This window comes from Lissotriton helveticus, chromosome 4_1 (assembly GCF_964261635.1).
Source record: "Lissotriton helveticus chromosome 4_1, aLisHel1.1, whole genome shotgun sequence".
In the NCBI taxonomy this organism is placed as follows: Eukaryota; Metazoa; Chordata; class Amphibia; order Caudata; family Salamandridae; genus Lissotriton; species Lissotriton helveticus.
The window spans coordinates 1,820,028,488-1,820,045,665 of NC_136063.1; the positions used below are offsets into that span (position 1 = coordinate 1,820,028,488).

At 45.2% G+C, this 17,178-nt stretch overlaps 1 protein-coding gene across 2 annotated transcripts in view; it reads left to right on the forward strand.

Annotated features, from left to right (window-relative positions):
* UTP14A (UTP14A small subunit processome component) overlaps positions 1 to 17,178 on the forward strand; it is a 413,069-nt gene that overhangs the window by 100,770 nt on the left and 295,121 nt on the right. For both annotated transcript variants that reach the window (XM_078688447.1, XM_078688446.1), the window contains exon 5: positions 2,261 to 2,403. In XM_078688447.1, the coding sequence (XP_078544573.1) occupies positions 2,261 to 2,403 (143 nt within the window). The remainder of the gene's footprint in view (positions 1 to 2,260; positions 2,404 to 17,178) is intronic.

Consider the following 17,178-nt stretch of genomic DNA (forward strand, 5'->3'; position numbering starts at 1 on the left):
TACACAGCAGGGCTGTCCCCTGTCCCCTTATTTATTTGCTCTGGCTATGGAGCCATTGGCTGCATGGGTACGCATCGATGCTGAGATATGGAGATTTGAATGGGCTACGGGACTGTCGTATAGAATCGCACTATATGCGGACAACGTCCTTTTCTTTCTTGCAGCGTGGACAGAAAAGGGCCGCGGCTGCTGCATATCATGCAGATTTTTGGAGAGACATCTGGACTATATATTAATCCACGTAAATCCACGTTATGGATCTGGGGGATTGAACGGGCGTGGGCGCGTGGATCTCCTCGGTCCAGCTTGGGGTGGGGGGGGCTGAAATACCTAGGCGTGTTCCTATCAGACATGCCTGTGGTCTCCTGGGAGCGTAACCTGGTCCGGTGTGGGAACGAATACACGAAGACCTCAAGGCCTGGTCCCGTATGCCTCTGTCAATATATGGTAGAACGGCTATATTTAAGATGGTGGCGCTTCCCCTGCTCCTCCATCAGCTACAGAATCACCCTCATCAGATCCCGCCCGATGGTTCCAACAGGTGAATGTAGTGCTTGGGCAGTTTTTATGGGAGGGGGGAAGGGTGCGGGTAGCCCTGCGAACCTGCCTCTTGTCCACTTATTGCGGGGGGGCTAGCGTCGTCCTACATTCACTCGTACTAACATGCCTCGCATCTGCTGGTCCTCAATGAGGGGTGGTACGGTAATAGGGAAGACCCAGCATAAGTGGTCGAGCGGCAACTCATGGGACGCCACTCGCTACACACAATTCTCTATTCGGCACCTCTGCGGGGTTCACTGCCGTCTGCTACAAGCTTAGTGTTCCAGATCTGGAGGCAGGCGCTGCGACAGATGGGGTGGTGGAAGACGCTGACTCGGGAGACCCCCCTTTGGAATAATGGGTGCTTACCTCAGCTGGCGGCCCTACAGGGCCTCCGGGTGGTGGGATAACCTAGGCATCTCAGTCCTGGGTGATGTTATGAGGGGACTGATGCTCAAATCCTTCCAGGCCCTCCAGAAAAAATTCCTCATGCCACAGTCCCAGTTCTATCGATACCTTCAATTTAGGCACGACCTGGCCCCTAACCTAGAGGGCCTGGAGTCCTGGCCGAAATTTAGCCAGCTGGAGGCAAACATTTTCACGGGGGACCTTAAGGACCGCAACATCTCACAGATTTACCAATCCCTGGTTACCCATTGCTCCCTCACACTACAGAAACTCCGGGGGGACTGGGAGGGCGATGTAGGTCTGCTGGAGGAGAGGACTGGACCGAGGCCCTAGCTGCTCCATGGGGGCGGCCATAGCAGTACGACTTCGCCTCTACAGTGGTACTTTACACTGTGCTTAACTTGTATTACATTACTGTATGTGATTTCTTGGGAAAAGCACACTCAATAGCCTTCTAAATAACTTGGCTATTCAAAGAGGTGGAATGGTCCTAAGCCTCAGGAGTGTATAATTTCAAGCAAGTACACCTAAAGAAGGGTATTAAAAGGCCGGTCGGAAAGTGTTGGGCCATAACACTGCTTCAGATTGAAGTGGGGCTCGTAAGAGTGAGTTTTGAATGGAGGTGACCTGTTTACAGTTTATGGGACTGGTGCAGCACCAGCTGTGACATGTAAAGTGGCTGTTTGTTAGTGGGGTAGTTTTAAGTAAACTGGGTAATACAGCACTTTAATTGCTTCTGTTGAAAACTCCCCAGCATTTCTGAAACTGGGGTTAGTGGCTTGATTTTTATTTACAACGTGGAACTAATTTTGAGCAGATTAAACAGTTTTTTCATTTGGAAGATGAGCATTAGGTGCGAAACAAAGATGATTTCGGATAGATCAGTAGGGTGAGGATGAATGCAATTGTTTGAGAGAAGACTTTGGGAAGTAAGTTTACAAATTCTTCAACACAATTCCAAGGAAACCTAGTGAGGAGATCAGTTTTGGGTATTTGATGTCACTCAACCTACCCTGGCTTAATGGCGTCTAGTTGGAACTGACTGAATAATCCCGTTATTGTTACATTCCAATTGATAAAGTTATGATTGAATCTTCACTATGCGGAACAGTACAGAAATTACCTCCGAATTGAACTGCCAAGTATGGATAGTTGCCAATTGTGAGCATACCCGATAATAACCCAGGCTGATCCAGGGTATTGGAACTGTTATTTTCAGACTACATTACATTTAAATGCGATAAATTTTACTCGTAGACAAGTGGAAATAAACTAGCACTGTGCTATTTACTAATTTACTTGCTTTCTACAGGTGCCGGTGAGAAGATCCATCTTTCAGAGCTAATGAAACCCATCAAACCGTCTTCCTCGTTAGCAACTGTTAAGAAGCAGTTAAATAAACTCAAGACCAAAAAGTCTGTGGAACTGCCCCTCAGCAAGCAGGAAACCCAAAGAGTAAGTGGAAAGTAGGCTGTATTCTCTTGTGGAATAATTAGGAATTTTCAATGTAACTACAGACCTAGTAGTTAACACAGGCAGCTATAGTGTAGCATCATTTTTGGTCTGCATTCACCATAAATCATAATTGTCTGGCATACAGTCAGACCTTAAAAACTCAGTCAAAATCTGTGTGAATAGTTTCATAACTGGCCAGTGGAAGTGAAGGCTATTATTCAACTGGGGCCAATAGATTTTAAGGACTTTGTGACAAGCAATTATGGTGTTTGCCAATGACAGATGAAACTCAGCCGATGATATTTCATTTAGAATATTGTTTAATTACTTTTCCATTAGTATCTCTTAAATGCAAAACCGCATTTTGACTAGTAGGGTATAGGCTTTGTCAAGAAGTGTGTAACACCAAGCATCTGCCATGGGTCCTTGGGATGCTATGAAAAGATCAATTGATTAATTGCCAATGAATACAGAGTCTCAAATTTGAGATTGAAAGGATACAGATTTCTAATGACCTAAGCTGTACAAAATACTCCCAGACACAGTGAGGTATACATGTACGTTTTTGTGCAGATATTTTTGATTACATTTGCCAAATGATGTCCATGAAACATTGGTAAATAAAATTTACCCATTTTGCACATAATGAGTATTATGTTTTTTTGACATATTGATGATAATGTTATGTGGGTACAGCACCTATGCCTTCAGTTTCATATATGATTACTTCAGATGGCTCTCCAGGTTATTGTATCGCTGCGATTGGAAAAAGGTGTCTGGGACTACGAAACAATACGCATTGTACCATCTTAAATAATATTTTAATTTATTCATATAAAAGGTATTGAATCCTCAAAATCCACCATTTTTAGAGAACAGTAAATAATACAGGTGTCAGACTGAAGCAGCTAGCGCATAATGACCTCCTGAATGCTGACTTTGATTTTCGTGTCACCAAGTTCTTAGTTTTGTTCTTTTCAAGACTGTATGTTTTGATTGCATCAATCAATCAATCAAGAAATTTGTATAGCGCGCTACTCACCCGGAGAGTCTCGTGGCGCTTGGGGGAGAGGGGTCAGCTACTGCTCGAACAGCCAGGTCTTGAGTTGCTTCCTGAAGGAGAGGTGGTCTTGGGTCAGACGGAGGTGGATGGGGAGGGAGTTCCAAGTCTTGGCTGCCAGGTAGGAGAAGGATCTTCCTCCTATCGTGGCTATTCGAATGCGAGGAACGGCGGCGAGGGCGTGGCTGGTCGATAATAGCTCGCGGGTGGGAGTGTAGAAGGTCAGGCGGTTGTTGAGGTACCTGAGGCCCAGGTCGTGGAGGGCTTTGTGTGCGTGGGTGTGGAGTCGGAACGTGATTCTCTTGGTGACGGGGAGCCAGTGCAGGTCTCTCAGGTGTCCGGAGATGTGGCTGTGTCGGGGGATGTCCAGGATGAGTCGTGCGGAGGCGTTCTGGATGCGTTGGAGTCTTTTCAGCAGTTTGGCTGTGGTTCCGGTGTAGAGGGTGTTTCCGTAGTCCAGTCGGCTGGTGACGAGTGCCTGGGTGACCGTCTTCCTGGTTTCGGTGGGGATCCATCGGAAGATCTTTCGGAGCATGCGTAGGATGTGGAAACATGATGATGAGACGTCGTTGATTTGTCTGGTCATCGAGAGGGAGGAGTCCAGGATGAAGCCCAGGTTGCGCGCATGGTCCGTTCGTTTGGGTGCGCTGCCCAGGGCAGGGGGCCACCAGGAGTCGTCCCAGGCAGAAGGTAATGATCCAAGGATGAGGACTTCCGTCTTGTATGAGTTCAGTTTCAGGCAGCTGTTCATCATCCACTCGGCTACGTCTTTCATCCCTTTGTGTAGGTTGGTTCTGGCGGTGGCTGGGTCGTTGGTGAGGGAGAGGATCAGCTGGGTGTCGTCGGCGTAGGAGATGATGTTCAGGTTGTGTTTGCGTGCGATGGCTGCGAGGGGGCTCATGTAGACGTTGAAGAGGGTGGGGCTGAGTGATGATCCTTGTGGTACGCCGCAGATGACTTCGGTGGCCTCGGATCTGAACGGAGGGAGGCGGACTCTCTGGGTTCTTCCGGCGAGGAACGAGATGTTCCACTCCAGTGCCTTCTCTTGGATTCCGATGTTGCTGAGGCGTTGCACTAGGGTGCGGTGGCAGACAGTGTCGAACGCTGCGGAGAGGTCCAGGAGGATGAGGGCCGCTGTTTCCCCGTTGTCAAGCAGGGCTCGGATGTCGTCGGTGGCTGCGATGAGGGCGGTCTCGGTGCTGTGGTTGGCTTGCATGGATTGCATGTGGGCAAGTGTGCTGCTAGAAGTGTGTGAATAGTCTTGCCTGTACATTGGTATAGTTTTCAGTTTGACAATATGCCTTTCTTTGGCACTGTACAGATTGCAATTTGACGTTTTCAGACTTGAACACTTATTTCTCCAACATGTGCTCCTTCCTAGACACATTCTTAGAATTCATCATCATATTCACTAGCCCACCAGGAACCTCCAGTAAGTGCCACAGAGCTGCATTGCAGAGTGGTGTAAAAAGGGGCGTGGCTTCTGAACATCTCTCTGCATTGCATCTCCCTGGCGCACACTGGAGGTACCTGGTGGGCTAGTTGGCCCCCAGAGACCCTCAGAATTGAAGAGGAATTAATTACCCAACTTAAAACGCGCCACAGGGTGTGTTTGCACACATGTCACCTCAGGCCCCGCCCCCTTCCTTCACCACTGTGCAAACGAGCCCCCTGGCGAGTTATAAAATTATTGATGAGAAAACTGTATGACGGGGGCGTGTGTTATATAGTTACCGTAGGGCATGAGTTATAGTTTGTTGAAATAACTATAACAGCTGAATTTCTAGGGTGTTATGTGTGTAAAATCTGAACCTGGCTATAATGTCCCTGCAACCTTTTGTTTTTTTAGTGAATTTCTAAAGTTTTTTAAACTTCTATTTTCTAACTATAATGTCCCTGTAAGCTCTGTTTTTTTAGTGCATATGTGTGTGTGCACTTACACTTACACTTATATTTATACCCGAGTGGCAGTATGCACTCGATAGGTATAGTAAGGATTACCAGAGATAGGAATTGCTCAGATATTTCACCTTTGATAAAGTTGCACCGGTTTGACGAATCTCCATGAATCTTTGCCGGCCTATTCATTCTTCTACATTGGCAGATGATGCAAAGTTTTGCAGTTATTGGTCAAGGAGTTACAAAGATAAAAGGGAGATTCCAAAACACATTTTCCACCAAAGTATTTTGTGTAGGCTTTTATATTGGACGTAGCACGGAAACGTCTGAATGTATTTACCTGAAGTTTGGCCAGATTCGACTTTATGGTGCACAGAGGATTCTTTTGGGTACTACAGGTAAGTAGTAAAAATATTTTTTACGTATTAGTTATAAGGCATTTTAACCTAGTAATATCTGTTTTGGTATTTTCGAGGAAGTACAGCACTTTATAGCGATCACAAAGAATTATGTAATGACTCCCTGTACAAAAGTTAAAGGCAGCCATGTTGTTTTTAGATACAGTTTGCCTGTGCTGTGTGTTTCGAACCATAGATGTAGGTAAGTATTAGGTTTTATAGTTATACGTTTCTATATGTTTACAAAGATGTACTGCCTTCTGAGTATCTTGGAACCAAAAAGATATTAGAAAAAAAAACTAATATGGTAAAAAATGTAAAATGCACTGTAGAACCCTATATTTTACAAGTACACTGGACTAAAGCGTATTTTCCATTTTTAACATATTTGCATTTTCGGCAAAGAGTCTACGCAGTACTGCAGTATTACCTAAAAATGACCGCACTACTAAAAACTGCTTCAAAAAATATATATATATTTTTTTAAATCTACATATTACTACTTTGAGAAAAGTAGTAATAGGATTACAATCAACCCTAGGACTTACCTAGGCCTAAGATCCTAACCCACAATGAAGCGAAATGCAAAATGCAGGCAAAATGTGCTGGAAACGACATAGCTGCCATTTACCTTTGGTAAATGCAACCATTATCCAATCGCATGCAGCCTTATCATGCAGATGTACAATAGTATATCGCAAACTTTCTGCGGTATACAACAAAATGTATAACTAAGTATTTTAAAATGATAACTTAAACACTACTTAAACTTTTCACACATACTACCGAAAATCATTTAAATCAAATAATCTACTGTGCTACGACCTTTTCAACTACGACACTCCATTGTACGCCATTCAGTTGTATGCCACTCCACTATACGCTGTTGCACTCTAAATTACTTCACTATATGCCACTCCACTTTAAGTTAATCCACTGTACACCACTCCACCCTACCCCACTGCACTGTACTCTACAACACTTCACTCTACCACATTCCACAGCATGCTATTACACTGTACGCCACTACAGTCTACCCCACTGCCCTCTACATTGCTCCACTTTACAACACTCCACGCCTATAAAACACTCTATGCCACTCCACTCTACTGTATGCTACTCCACTGTACTCCACTCTATTACAGTCTATACCTCTCCATTCTATGCCAGTACACCTAACCCCATTCTAGTGTATGCTTTTCCACTATATGCCACTCCAGTATACGCCTCTTCACTCTACTCCACTTCAGTATATGCCTGTACACTCTACACCACTACACTGCACTCCACTCTACGCAAGTTCACTGTATACCACTACTGTATGCTATTCTACTGTACCCTACTCCTCTGTAACACACTACAGTGTACATCACTGCACACTACTCCATTGTACGCTATTCCACTGTATGCTGCTGAACTGTGCAACCGTCCAGTCTATGCCACTCCACTATACACAACTACACTACACTATACTCCAGTACACTCTCCACTATACCACTGTACGCAACTCAACTGTACTACACTCTACTCTATACTATTCAACTTTTGGCCACTCCAATCTATGCCGCTGCACAGTACACAACTCCACTCTACGCTATTCCACTGTAAGTCACTACTCTCTACAACACTTAATTCTGTGCTGCTCCACAGTATGTTATTACAGTGTATGCCACTACTCTATTCCACTGCACTGTACCACACTCCACTGTACGCTCTTCCGCTGTATACCACTCCATTGTACGACATTCCACGCATGTACGCTATTACACTGTACCTCACTCCACTTTACGCCAGTCATCTCTAGAACACTTCACTGTATGCCATTCATTTATAGTTATGCCTTAAATGTATAATGTACGAACCACCTTTAAATTAATAACTTTATTTCTTCTTTAGCTACCAACAAATGCTAAAGTACTCAGATTCAAATCTCTATACTTATGTTTAAGCTTTAATTTATAATTCACAGAACACCTTCAGATTATTATAACTCTGAAACTTGTATACACAGTGTATTCAACTCTGTAGCCACACTTCATATAACTCACACCTTCTTTTTAGGTCGAGCCTGCGCAGTGCATGCGCTGCTGCGAGGCATGCAATAGTGGAGTATGGCTTTGAAGCCCCACCCACACCCTGCCCATATTTTTAATTCGCTTGTGTCATTGTCCTTCGTAAACTCTGGCTTCCGAGTCGTTATTAGGCTTGTTAGTTCCTCCTTGGTACTGCCTTGTCTGCATTTGTTACCTCCCTTAAAGATTGAACCTTTTACTTGTGTTGTTACAAGGTCTGCTTTAGTCAGTGAGCACTATTTTATTTAATGTTCTTCCCTTATTCCACCCACTATCTCACAGCACACTGCCCACTTTTATTTTAATAATTAACTATAGCCGGGGCGCTTATTTATTTATTTATTTTAGCAGCCCTTTTCCACATTTAGCGGCAACTCTTACTTATTATTTTTTTGTTTTTTAGCGCCTATGCGGCGCTTTCAAATTCATAGAGGCTGAGCCCTTTTCTTTACACAAACCTTGACTAAAGAAAGGTACGCAGCCGACATTAACGTGAAAGCGCAGCATGGGCGCTTTTACCCCCCAAAAAACATCTATTTGTCAACTTGACAAACAAATGCTTTATTTTTGTCAAAGTCCCCATGCCTGGTTTCAGGCCCCTTTCTTTAGACGTAGCTTGTCTAAAGACAGGGGCACGGCCTTCCTGAATGTGAATGTGCCGCATGCGTTCTAGTAAAAAAAAAATATTTTCAATGCAATAGGTCTCGCATTTGTGAGAGTTTAAGCTATTGCATTGCCAATAGCTTAAACTCTCGTTATTGCGAGACCTATTGCATTGCAAATGCTTGTTATACTCATTTTCATCCAAAAACACTTAACTATTTGATGTTTTCAAATAAGGAGGAATTTAATCGCCTTATGCAGTAACCAAGTAGAAGTGGGAATACAGTACCATCATCCTCTATCAGTATTTCTTTTATTAACCTCGTGGTCATTAATTGTTCTTGTACTAGCCACAGTAGCTTTAGGAAAGATTTGATTGTGACCTGTCTAGAGCCTGTCTGTTGCATGGCATGCCATAATTTGCTAAGTTGCTGTAGCTGGTGGCCTTTGAACTTCACACCCCATGCTGGCAATTTTAATTGTGAACCTCGTATGGTTTTGAGACTTATGACCGTGCATCTGCCTCTGCCCCCTCAGTTCTCGGTGTGGGCATGAGTATTTCGTCTTGGATCCATCCAAATCTACTCAAGTCTGGCTAGGGAAAAATAAAAGGTGCTTGATGTTTCTGGCAATATTGTGTCCACACCAAAGCCCAAAGAAACATTGTGAACCGGTTTCGCTACCTATAGTTAAGGGAAAGCGGCTCATGGACTTATTGGGCATTGAAGTGTGGACTGCATTTGCTGTTTACTTTCAGAGCAGTGTATTATTATATAAGGCTACTTGGTGAAATCTTGTGGGTTTTGCAATTTATACCCGAGGAACATTTTGAACCGGTGCAAACTTTGATTCAAGAAGGACAATTTTTTTCAAATCCTGTTACCAGTAACGCAGTAGTCTTCGTAGACCTGGCAAAGAAGATACTTGTTATTATTCAGAGTAGTGTGGCTTCTGGTTTTTTTTTTATCTCTAGGCCAGTAATGCTCAATGGATTGATGTTCTGCTTTTGCAGGTGGCAATGCAAGGAGAAAGTGAGTGAGTAAAACCTGTACGACTACATTCCTGAAGTTAAGGAAGCCTTCCCACTATCTGCTGTTTGGAGTGTCTTTGTCATGTGATTTTTTTTCTTCGGCAGAATAATTAAGGTCTGAAAGGGTTACAACATTGGGCTGGAACTCACAACAGCATTATCATTTGGGATTTTGTGGCCTTGAGAGAGTGTTTGGTGCAGTGAGAGATGTAACAAGATCAGTAGCTAATGCTGAGATGTGGTTTCTTCAACCAACGTGTTTCATATTTGTGTATTGTGAAGGAGGAAGGAGGCCCCATGGATGTACATGTTTCTTCCTGACTGGGAAGGAATTACGTCCAACATGTTGCTATTGAAAATAGGTAAGGTGAGACAAAGTTTGCTGTTTAATAAACCTACATAAGGTCTTTCACAGGTCTTGCTCGCAAAAATGAAACCCTTATTGTTTCTACTTTAGACTGATGACCCCGCTGTAAAAATCTGATCTTTTCAGATACCTCACCTTGTTTTCAACTGGGTTTGCAGATATTCATAACTCTGGGCACTTTAAGACCTTTCTTCAGATCAAAGGTTGTGTGCTCCGGCCCAATAAGTATGATAACAGTGGTTAAATGTGATTGTTATTGCTCAGTTTTTAATAACACCACAATACTTTAGCACAGGAAATGCACCAGAGGCATAAAGGTCACATGCTACATGGAGGCGATTGTGCGGTTTTACCCCATCAATATGAGTGACCTTAAATGCATGGTTTCTGCCTGCCAGAACAGCCCTAAATGGCTGTAAAAACTGCAGCCAGCATGTCGGACTACAGTTTTGAAATGTGAAAAACATATTTTCAACATTAGTTAAGACACTTCTAAGTAGTGCTTTGGGGCTCACATAACTGGAGTGTCTTACAAATGAAAGTGGGTTTTGGTAAACAATGGTATTGATCTTCCCCTGCGTTGCTAAGTTTAAAAGGCTATTTTACAGCATAGGCATTGATGGCATTTCCATGTTCAGAAATTCACTTGTGGATAAAAGGTTCCCTTTTCTCATGTTGATTAAAGGAGACCATCTGCACACAGTTGGAATATTTTTAAAATTCTGACTAGATGGTTGATAAAGATTTTTGGTAGGTGTTCTTGGATGAGGTTTTAATAAAATGTTAATTCCTGTCTGTATGCACACTAAACCAGCTCTGATGTACTCTCCCTCTTCCGCAGGCTGTGCGGATTAAGTGTGATACCACTCCTGGAAGAACAATGAGGTTTAGCTTGACAGAACATCTCTGGCAAGAAGGCAGGGGATGTTAATTATTGGACAGGTATTTTTGAATGTGAGGGAAGGGGGGAACAACACCGCACATTTGTTTTGCACCACAAAGAACTGGCAGGAACCGACCAAGCCTATTAGCAATTCAACAGTGCTCTGGTGCCTAGTTTTCCTTTTGATGCTTCCCTGACTGCAGCCATGTTGTTACCACTCACCCTGGGAGTACCTGCTCCCAAGACCAGAAATTATTGGTTTTCCAAGGAATGGTGTGGGATGTTTTATTTTAATAGGTTCATTCCTAGAAAAGTGAGTCCTGTGGTGTATTTTCAGTAAACGGAGATGGAATGCTGAATGCTGGGTTGGGTTGGCTCAGGGAACTTACTGGGGTAGGATTAGAACAATTCGCCAGACACTAGCTAGTGACCCTCAAAAAGGGGGTTCCAATCACCAGCACCTCATAATACAGTTGGTCTTGGACAACACTGAGGAGGCGCTCGCCAAGTATAACTTGGCAGTTTCTAGTGCCGTGGACCAGTTAGCCCATCTGAAACCTTTCCCTAGTACGCCAAGGCTCCCCCAGAACGCCTGGTATTCTCCCTCACTTTGTATGCAGAATCTGTAGGAAGTATGAAAAACGGTGGCATCTCACTCATGAGGAGGAGGATAAAATTTTATTTCAGGCGGCCCTGGCTGATTATCATGGGAAAATCAGGGCACCACTTAAAGATCATATAGCTCTACATTGAGCCCAGGCCAAAAATGATCCCAAGGTGCTATACCGCATCTTAAAGTCCTTTACGTACCCTAAGGCGTGCGAAAACCCGACTGTCCCAACGCAAAAACTGTGTGATGATATTGGCACTTTTTTTACACAAACAATTTAGACCATCTATGACAAAATTGTTCAATCAGGGGAGCACTCCGCCACCACTACGATTCCCGTAAAAACTGGGCAGGTAGTTACTCAATTGCTGGGACGTTTTCCTCCGATGACACAAGTGGAGACTGAGGCATTGATCCACTTGTTAAAATCTGGATCACCTCAGGATCACATGCCGGCAAAAATTATCGCTTCTCTTGCCAGCCACCTGTCCCCCTCCATTGCACATCTCCTCAATCTCTCCCTGCAAGAAGATTTGGTCCCTTTGGAATGGAAGGCAGCACAGGTTATGCCTATCCGTAAGAACACCAAGGCCCCGCTTACTGAGTTTTCCAATCTCCGTCCTATTGCTCTCCTCCCTTGCCTGGGCAAGTTTTTGGAGAAACATATAAATACTCATCTTTCCAACCATGTCGAACGGAAGGGCAGCCTTGATTCATCTCAATCAGGCTTCTACCCTAAACACAGCACAGAATCAACCCTACTAGAGGTAAGCGACAATATCAGGATGACCCTAGATCAGGGGTCTCCAACCTTTTCTGTAGTGAGAGCTACTTCTGCTCAAGGAAAAGCTTCCTGAGCTCTCTGGTAAACTTTATAACTGTAAAATAGTGACTACGCTATGACCACCCTAAGCAGGATTATTAGTAATTACCACCCAAGTATTCCTGGTGCGGTTACCATCAGAAATGCAAGGAAAACATTCATCAATATAAAATGCCTCCACCTGACTTATGAAGTAACATTCAAATCTAGACATGTCCTATGGCACAAAGTATATAAATACTGCAGTAGGTCTCCCCAGCTCAGCTTGAATTATTATTCATCAGTTTCCGAAAGTGCACTTCTTTCTATGAAATACCACTTTCCACTGTGGGCAAACAGACTCAATTTAACAGAAGAAAATCCATTCTTGAAAACAAAAACTGCCTTTAAAATATAATTTTTCAGATTTTAGGAAATGGACAGTCCCAAAACATCAGCTTTTCATTTTCATCAAGTACTCCTATGTACAAATGCCTCATATGGACAGACTACTTTGAATACCCAGGTATTAGTCTTGTGCCACAGATGCTCACACAAACAAATGATGGACGGAATGCTGAATGAATCATACATTCACCCCCAGTCAAGTGATCTGGGTTAAAGCCATCGCGCTTTTGCACACCATGCCACCCCAGTGTAGACCCAGCCATAAGCAAATCAGCCTTGACCCTTTGCCTCATGGGAACAGTCCAGACCGAACTGCCAAGCCAGGTCCTCCCTGGACCAGAAACGAGCATCCTGGGACTGGTTTCAGGGTATGTCACCCTTCATCAGCCAGGCTAGCTTAAATCCAGTGGCACAGTGAGCAAGGGACCCACGTCTGGGCATACCCCTCCCACTTGGGGTGAAAAGTGCTACGCAAACAAATGATAGACGGAATGCTGAATGAGTCATACATTCACCCCCAGTCAAGAGATCTCGGGCAAATCCATCGTTCTTTTGCTCAGCATACCAGCCCAGTTTAGACCCAGCCATATGCAAATCAGTCTTGACCCTGTGCCTCATGGGAACAGTCCAGACCGAACTGCCAAGCCAGGTCCTCCGTGGACCAGAAACACGGATGTCTGTATTATGCCAATAGTGCCCACCATTATACTAGGGCCACAGTTGGTCCAAGGCTTGAAACCATGAGGGTCAAGGCAGAGACCATATATCAGTCATGACCATTATTACGCCAGGAATACGTAAATGTAGGCCAGTCATTCTCCCTGTATGTAAATGATGGCTGCCAGTATACCCCAACTAGACCAAAAATACCCCAAATAGTCAAGGATTACCTTTATTATGCCATTGGCACCATTATGCCTGGAATGGGCACAATTATGTTAAAGATAACACCCTTATGATGGGGGCTAGCATAGACATTTGGTGGTCCTTGACACCAGGCGTAACCTTCAAGAAGCAATAGTGTTTATTAGGGACGCACATAAATGCTGATGAGTCTCTTCATTTTCTCTGGTCTGAATCATGCCCTGTTCTCCTCAGGTCTTGAGCTGGTTATACATCCAACTGACACATTTTCACTCTGACTCCTGCAGTCCCACACTTTGGGGGGGTCAGCACTCATTACTGCTCAAGCTTCTACTGTCGTACTTCTTTTATGGCCCATTGGTCACACAAATGTTGTGACTGATAAATCAGGGATACAAGATGGTCAATATCCTTGTGGCTTAGCTATATTGAGATTAGTTACATACTGCCAAGTGCAGGCCCTGTAGGCCGATACTTTGTGTGTTTGAGTATTTAGTATAAGTTACTGCCATAGGTTTGGCTGGCTGTCACTCTTAGGATCTTGAGATCAGCAGTGCTGCCTTCTTTAATAGGCGCCTACTCTCCGAATTTGATACTGGGCTTCGCTTCATCTCTGAGAGCTACTTTGAAGGTACTGGCGAGCTACCAGTAGCTCCCGAGCTACTCGTTGGAGACCCCTGCCCTAGATAGAGGCCACTCCACGATTCTGGTGCTGTTGGATATGTCCGCTGCGTTCGACACGGTTTCCCATAGGATCTTGCTCGGGAGATTGGAGGAGGTCAGACTTAGAGATGAGGCCCTCAAGTGGTTGACGAGTTTTCTTTCCTCTCGCTCCCAGGCGTTTAACCTTGGTTCATATCCTTCAGCTACAACAGAATTATCCAAGGGAGTCCCACAGGGCTCCTGTTTGAGTCCGACTCTGTTCAACATCTATGTGGCTCCCTGGCCAATCTACTGAGGAACAGTGGGTTCATCCCTGTTTCCTATGCGGACGATACCAAACTGCTTTTTCCATTTACAAAGTTTACTCCATCGTTGCAGGCCACCTTCTCCCTGGGAATGAGAAACGTCTCTCAGTGGATGAGGAGTAACTTTGTTCAATGCAATGTGGGGAAGACGGATATCATGTTTTCCGGGGAAGCTCAACTATTGTGGTCCCCCCGATTGGTGGCCCTCAGATCTAGGCACCCCTCTGTTACAAAAACCTGCGTGAAAAACATAGGTGTTAGCATTGAACAGATCCTCACTATGAAAGAGCATGCTGCTCAGACAGCCGGCTTGTGTTTCCATGTGTTGGGTCTATTGTGTCGTATCCTTCCTCTGCTCCCTGATTCATCTAGGAAGACGCTAACCCAGGCGCTTATATTAAGCCGCCTGGATTATTGCAATAGTCTTCTGCTGTCAGCTAATGAGGCCGCCCTTGACTGACTACAGGTTGTCCAGAATACGGCGGCTCGTCTGATTCTGCATGCACCACCACGGACGGCCTCTCGGCCCCTGCTCTGTCGGCTCCCCTGGCTCCCGATACGTGTACAGTTTAAGGTTTACTGTACCATTCACAAGGCCTTGTCCAACTCCGGCCCTAGTTACTTGGCAGATAAATGTATTCCCTACATTCCACGGCGGTTTCTCTGCTCAGAATCGAAACATCTCCTCACAGTGCCTAGAACCTAACGAGTCAGACAAGGTGAGAAGGCCCTATCCCATCTGGGTCCCTGCCACTGGAATAAGCTTCCGGTACAGCTAAGACAAAGCACGGAACATCTCCTCTTCAGGAAACCGCTTAAGACCTTTTTGTTTACCTCCGTTCCCTAGCTGTTAGGTTTTCCCCTCTTGTGTCCCGTCTAGAGCGCAGAGATAGCGCTTTCGGGGGTCAATTCTGGCGCTTTATAAATAAATAAATATTAGAGAAGGATCAACCTTATGCCTGCATTTGCTTGAGAGAAAGGACTTGTGCTCGGCCTGCTTTGGTTTTGTACACAAGTACTGGAAGTGTGTCTCAAGTGCCAGACTAGCTGGCCTCCTGTCGTCCAGGGGCATAAAGAAAAGTACAGGTATCCACAGAAAAACCAGTAGAATAGTCATTAATGGGACCTGTGTTATAGCCCTGAAGACAGTTGCAGAGTGTAAAAAATTGGAGAATTAGTTGCGGGTAGCTGCCACACCCCTTTTCAGGGTGAATCACTAAAGTCAATACATTAACTTGAGCTCGACCTCCTGGTAGCTATGGCATAGTGCAGACTGGCATAGCTTTGTGGCAGTGTTTTAAAACACAAAACAAGAAAAATCCTTAGCCCATTTTGAAAAATAGAGTAAGTTTTAATAAGTAAAATGACACCAAGAAAGCAAAAATCCAATAAGGGAAACTGACAATATGAATATTTAAAGTTTTAAATTAAAATGGCACATAATAGTGTTAAGCATCAAATTTCACAGTATACCGGGCCCTAGGCTTTCTGTATCTGGCCTATGCTCTGACCCGGTTGGAAGTTTTACCTTTGAACTTAGTCTCTGAAATGCTAGCCAAAATCTTCACCGGGGCTAGGCAGCAGGCTGCAGCCTAGGGGGCTCCACAAGTTCAGGTAGCTGTTGGGCAAGGTCCTAGTGAAACTGTTAACTTTTGGTAGGAAAGCTTAGAATGGGAGAAATTCAAGTTTTGCGTCCAAGGAAGGTCGTTTGGTATCAAACATATCAGCACATTAAACCCACACTGATGCCAGTGTGGGATTTAATGTAAAATGCACCACAATGGGCATCTTAGAGATGCCACCCTGAAACTCAACCAACCTCTAGTGACCTGAATGAGTGGCTGCCTAAGCTGCCACCACCAGACATGTTTCTCGACCCCTGGATCGAGAGCTGCTGCTCTCGGGGGCCTGAAACAATGCACATCCGGGGACGAGATGTAAAGCCTCCTCACCAGGATGGGCAGGGTTCACGAAGGAGAAGCTTCAAAGGCATGCCGCCTTTGTGAGCCTCTCCAGACCATTTGCTGCTTTCAGCAACTCGTCCCCACTGGTTCTACCCCCCACTTTGGGTGAGAGAACCGGCGGGCAAAACAAGTGAGGAAGAGAGGTATGCCCACTTCTGCCAACTCCACCCCTAAGGTGGGGAAGGTGAGATGAAGGACAACCTTGAGTCCCCTCCATCTTGAGGATGGGGGGAACCAGCCAACCAGGTACAGGCTCTTGACCCCTCCCACTGGAGAGTGGCAGAATAGGGAGTGTACCCACCCCAGGGAAAGGACCCGCTGGTCCCTGCCCTTTACCTCCCTGTAACGGCCCTAAGTTTAATATTTAGGGGGTACCCTGATCCTTCCTTCCTCAGATCCAGCAACAACAAGAAAAGAAGATAAGAAGGACTGAAGAGCAGTGCAGAGCTAACAAGAGGACGACGCCCACTGACTTGGCCCCAACCCTACCAGCCTATCGCCCCTCGAACCTGCGCCTGTGAAATCCCAGTGTGTCCTGCAGCCAGCAACCTCGAAAACCCCGGAGGACCTACCTGCCTGCCTGCACTTTCAAGACTGCTTCTCCTGTGAGCACCGGATTTGTTAAAACTGTAGCTTCTGGCTCTGGTCGGATACCGTGAATCCAGCCCACTCTGCACCCGCCGAACCCGGCCCGTGCTCGAGTCGAAAAACAGCTCGAAGAGGTCCTGACCCCAGGCCTGCCTCAAACCCCCAGACTATGCCTGCAGCCTCAATCCAGAGGACCCCCCCCCACCGCGACCAGAGCGGGTAAGAAAATCGGACGTCCAAAGGCACCCCTGCACCTGTC